The sequence below is a fragment of the Egretta garzetta genome, unplaced genomic scaffold, assembly GCF_000687185.1.
Source record: "Egretta garzetta isolate BGI_Z169 unplaced genomic scaffold, ASM68718v1 scaffold547, whole genome shotgun sequence".
NCBI classification, from domain to species: Eukaryota; Metazoa; Chordata; class Aves; order Pelecaniformes; family Ardeidae; genus Egretta; species Egretta garzetta.
In genome coordinates this window covers 784,011-789,819 of record NW_009260174.1, presented here as the reverse complement: position 1 = coordinate 789,819, position 5,809 = coordinate 784,011, and the positions used below count along the sequence as shown (strand labels likewise).

General features: G+C 42.5%; 1 protein-coding gene across 1 annotated transcript in view; it reads left to right on the top strand.

Moving 5' to 3' along the window:
• CEP126 (centrosomal protein 126) overlaps positions 1-5,809 on the top strand; it is a 45,537-nt gene that overhangs the window by 2,683 nt on the left and 37,045 nt on the right. The window contains 1 exon segment of the mRNA XM_035897164.1: positions 759-884. Coding sequence (XP_035753057.1) covers positions 759-884 — 126 coding nt within the window.

Sequence of the window (5,809 nt, the reverse complement as noted above, 5' to 3'; positions counted from 1 at the left end):
GCGATGGTGGCGCAGCCCCCGCCCGGCCCCGCGGTCAGGGGTCGCCTCAGGGCCTAAACCGTGGGTGCTGGGGTTTTAAACTGCTGTAGAAAAGTTGACGTCTCAGGGAACTTGGGAGTTTTTCTTCGTTGTTTTCCCTCTTAAAGAGAGATCCTGCCACTGGGAATTGTATATTCCATCCTCATTAAGGGTTCCTTATTTTCTTGAATTTAAATAATAATAAATAGAGGGGTTCTAAGCTGCGCCCGCACGGTGCTACTGAACTCATTAATGAGGTGAGGCAGGACTGATCTGGCTCTGTGGAGAGCCTTTATCTAGCGATGTTAAAGAATTCCAGTGTAAACAACTAATCCTTTGGATTGGGAGGGGGCTGGTTTTACTATTGAAACATTTTCCCTGGGATAAATGTTCCCATGTGTTACAGATTTAGATAATGACAGAAAGATGTCTCTTCAAATAGACATAATAAAGGTGAGATTTTTTTCATTTGCTGGTACCTTGAAAGATGAGTGCAAGCCCTCTCTCAAAATCCCTGTAAACAGTAAAATGCAATTACATTTTTTCTGGATAAATGTATAGTTATGACCATAATATACACTTGTGGAACCACTGTTGTGTACTTAGTCAAAAGGCGTATCAGTGCTTTGTATCTCAAAGCTTGCCCTTTCCTAAAGAGGGAGGTAAAGTGAATCACACAGGCTTTTAATCTTTTAATGAGCTGTTAGATACAGTTTCCATTGTCCTTAACACAATGCTAGGGATAGAGCTTTAACATTTCATTTTGAATGGGATTTAGAAGAAGAACGTCGGGCATTGAAAGAAGATCAAAAACTATGTCGGAGTAGGGCACAGAAATACTTGATGGAGACCAACAGAAGAAGAAGGTAAGTAACTAGGGTTCCTTTGGCGGGAGACTGTACAAAAAAAAAATGGAGTCAAAACCTTGAAGCAGCTCAATATAATTCTACTATTTGCACGTTCACATTGTTAAATAGCCTCACTGCTTTGTCCTAGAGGAACCTAGGCCAAAAAGTTTCACCAATCCGGTGTCTTGCTATAGGACAAATAAAATACAAAAAGAACAATATTCTGAGTTACTCGCTACTTTTTGGAAACTCACTGTAGTCACTTACTGTATAAAGTAAAGGTAAGTAGCACTTTCATTTCAGGGATGCACATTTCAGTATTATTCTGGGGTTTTTTAGCTTCGATGGATGTGTGAAAAATGCATTCTGATGTACAGGACGGGTCAGCAGGCAGGCAGCTGTTGCCTTCTGAAGTGTATGCTTTTCCTTCTGCACGGTGTAACAGCTTCACAGCCTCCCCTACATGCTGGGGCTTCATGCTCCTGCTTCCCAATAAACACAATACAAGGTCTTTCTAGCACAGGATTATATTTATAACAAAGTTACTCTGCATTGACATTTTAAACAGAGCTTTTCTGCCTTTCTGCATACACGACAATGCAATGTCATTAAATACTCTGTGACAAATGGATTAAGTAAATTATACATTGAGATACTGCAGTGAAGTGCTGTAAATGGTTTAGTAGGCATAGGGGGCTTTTCCCTAGCGTTCAGAGCGTACTCGCGCGTACAGGAGGCCAGGCTCTGTATACTGTACAGGCAGCTGGGTTCCTCCCCGAGACAATTTGGAGCGAGCCCCCAGCCTCAGGCCAGCTTCCTCTGCCGAGTGTTAACTCGTTAATGCTCCCCCCCTCCGTAGTTCCCATATCAGATTATTTCTGTTGTACAAGGTTTACTTATTGAAATATGTTGATAACTCATGAGAGGGGCAGTAGATACCATTTATACTGCCATTTGAGCTTGACAGCATGTGCTGCCAGCGTATGTTTTGAAATACAAAGAAAAATGGAAGAGGAAGTCTAATCACCTGGGAGTGATAAAGTCAGTGTGCGACCCACAACCTTTGCCAATAATAAACTGAGTCTCAGCTGAAAGATTAGATATCTTACTTAGTTTTCTGGAACAGTACCACTGTAACACTGCGCATCTCAGATGAACACTGTTTATCGTATTACTGGTCTTGAAACATTATACTCTAATGTAAAAGCAAATACCAGACAGCCTGCATATTTTTGATAGACTGGCAGAGTTAAACTAATACTCGTTGATACATAAATGCATTTCCATATGAATTTCATTGCAACCTTAAGAAACACAGTATAAGTCTACGTTACTGAGGTGAGACAGTTAAAAGTTTAGGTATGGTATTCATAAAATGAAATTGTTTCCATTTCTGATAACTGAGAATGGCATCATTATAAACATAATAAGCAGTTCAAATGGAAGTCTGTGGTGACAAGTCTTCCCCTAATAACTGAAAAGGAGTTCGTTGTCTAATGTTAGAAAGGCAGTAAGCGCATACAGTATTAAAATACTACCTTTCTAACATTAAGCTGTGAATTGTAATTCAGAATTAAGGGTCATTGCATATATGGAGGAAAGTAATTTGGAAAGTAAAAGTTCCTTGAAATTGAATATTTTTTTTCCTGACAGTTCTGCAGGTAGGAAGTGATTCATATTCTAATGGCTCAACCATCAGGTCACATCTCAAATCTGTGTATGAGCCAAGACACCATTAACTTTGTAACACATGTAAAGGTATTAGCTATGGTGATGGTTTCTCAAGGTAGCAAGACTCCCTTAAGCTCCACGTTCTCACCTGGCAGCACCCTAAATTCTCCCTGACAGGTCTTACAGGGATGTATCAGAAGTTATTCTTGGCACTGCTGTTTTATAATTTCTAAACTGAAGTTGTTTCTCTCTCTCTTTTTATTTTTTCTTTCAACATATGGAGAGTAGACATGAGTGCACTCTGAAGTATGACAGTCTATTTTCTACTTCTAACCTTCACACAGAATGGATGAGGTTGGAAGGGACCTCTGGAGGTCATGTGGTCCAACCCTGCAGCTACAAAAGGGCCACCCAGCGCTGGTTGCCCAGGACCATGTCCAGATGGCTTTTGAGTATCTCCAAGGTTGGAGACTCCACAAACTCTCTGGGCAACCTGTGCCAGTGCTCGGTCACTCTCCCAGTAAAAAAGTTTCCTGATGTTCAGAAGGAACCTCCTGTGTTTCAGTTTGTGCCCATTGCCTCTGGTCCTGTCCCTGGGCACCACTGAAAAGGGCCTGGCTTTGTCCTCTTCACACCCTTCCTTCAGGTATTTATGTACATTAATAAGATGCCCCATGAGCCTTCTCTTCTCCAGGCTGAATGGTCCCAGCTCTCCCAGCCTTTCCTCATGAGAGCCATGCTCCAGTTGCTTTGTCATCTTCATGGTCCTTTGTCGGACTCACTTCAGCCTGTCCATGTCTCTTGTACTGAGGAGCATACAGCTGGACACAGGGCTCCAGTTGTGGCCTCACCAATGCTGAGCAGAGGGGAAGAATCACCTCCCTCGACCTGCTGGCAATGCTTTGCCTAGTGCAGCCCAGGATACCGTTTGCCCTTTTTGCAGCAGGGGCCCATTGCTGGCTCATGTTCAACTTGCTGTCCACCAGGCCCTTTTCTGCAAGGTTGTTTTCCAGCGGGGTGGCCCCCAGCATATGTTGGGGCCTGGGGTTCTTCCTCCCCCGGAGCAGGACTTTGCACTTCCTCTTGTTGAACTTTGTGAGGTTCTGTCAGCCCATTTCTCCAGCCTGTTGAAGTCTCTCCAGATGGCAGCACAACCATCTGATGTATCAGCCGCTCCTCCTGGTTTTGTGTCACCTGCAAACTTGGGGTACACTCTGCCCCATCATCCAGATCATTAATGAAGATGTTAAATAGGACTGGGCCCAGTATTGACTGATGGGGTACACCGCTAGTTACTGGCCTCCAGCCAGGCTTCGTGCCATTAATCACCACCCTCTGGGGCCTGGCCATTCAGCCAGTTTTCAATCCACCTCCCAGTCTGCTAATCCAGCCCGTACATCTGCAGCTTGTCTATGAGGGTCTTATGGGAGACTCTATCAAGGACCTTAGTGAAGTCCACATAGACAATATCCACTGCTCTCCCCTCATCTACGAAGCCAGTCATTTCATTGTAGAATTTTAACAAGTTGGTCAAGCATGACCAAACTCAATGTCAACCTTAAATTTATAATGCCCCTGCTAAAAAGTAATAGCAGTGAATTTCCTTCAGCAAATAGATCTAGGGAAGATCTATCAGAGCTTCTGCTCTGTTCTCAGTCTTGAGTCATTTAGGTTCATTCTCTTTGTGTTGCATTGTGGAGGAAAACTTCTCTGTGGGGGTATTTTTTTTGGTGTTTTTTTAAAGAACCACCACCAGCCTACCTTTAAACAAGGTTATAGCAAGGCCGAGCCCAAGTCTGATAGCCCCGAGTGCCCAGCACTTTTTAAGCTAATGAGAGCTTGCAGATTGAGGTCTTCTGTTTTTTCAACCTTTCCTAAAGGTACTTGTAATGAAATTTTCCCTGACAGTGTTGTATTGATCTGTTGGCAATAACTCTAAAACGCAGCAGGTTCAGCATTAAAAATATGCAACATCTGACCAGATGTGCTCAGTTAATTGGTTTATTAGTAAAGGACAAAAACATCACTTGCACAGAAAGGAGCTTTGCAAAGCAAAGTCTCAGTAACTTAAGTCAAGATTGTTTTCAAAGTGAATACTTAAAATCCTGTCTGATGCCATCAGTTTCTTTGCATCTCTGGTACTGCCCACGCTCCTTAGTTTTGTGTTAACAGCAGTGCTTCAACACAGGGAGCAGCCAGCCTGCTGCTTATCTGTACACAAGTTGCATGAGTACCAAGAACGTCTTTCCTTTATTGGACCTTTATTATACATGAAGTTGTGATTCCACAATCAGCTTGAGAATTAAATATGCTCTGGAGCAGTAGCTGACAGATATTTTTGTTCAAAAACAGTATTCCTGAAATAAGAGCTACTGACTAAACACATACTTGATGTAAATGAACAGGATATAGTATTTGGTGTTTATATACCACAGTACTTTTTAAATACCAGCTACCGATTTGCTGGGGACTGCAGCCATCTTGTTGTTACTGCTCAGTAACAGGCTGCAAAGTGTTGTCCCATTTTATGGTGATGTTGCTGGTTGCAGGTGGTTGGTTGGCTGTGGAACTCGAATATCTCCTCATGTGATTGTCCGCGTGCACTTTTAAATAAACCTTACAGTCAGCTGGCTTGGTTCAGCGTTTTGAATTACCTTGAAATCTGAATAGCTAATCCATCTGTTGTAACTGGGGAAGCAAACGCTTTACCAGTTTGTATCAGTTTCCGATCTATTCCTATTATTGCTGGGTTTTTTCAAAAATACATTATTTTCAACATACGCACAAGCTTTGTGCTCCACCTACTGGCTGGTTATCATGGATTATTTAATAAAAGCTCTAAATTATTCATCAGCGCTGTTGATAAAGAACAAAAAGCAGTCTAGTGCCAGAAATGGGAGAAAAATATTAGCACTTGGTAAACAGAGAGGGCAAAGTGTTAAGAATTTAGTGTTGCTTTCTACATCAGAATGAAACTGTGCAAAGTAGCGGTCACTGTAGCCACAGAGACCTGCAAACCGGTATTGCCATTGCTGGTGACGGGCCACAGGACTGTGCTGAATTTGCAAGGCCTCAGGATGGAGGCTTGCCAGGCTTGCTGCCTCTGAACTTTTCTTGACCTGTCCGCAGCTTTGTTCTGCTTGGTTTAACTGTAGCAACAGTTTCTCTAATTGAGCAGGTGTCTGTGGCTAATATATTTTGCCTCTGTTTATCTTTTTATGGTATGACTGTAGTTTTATATAGATAGCGGTAACAAGCAGTTTTCTGTGTAG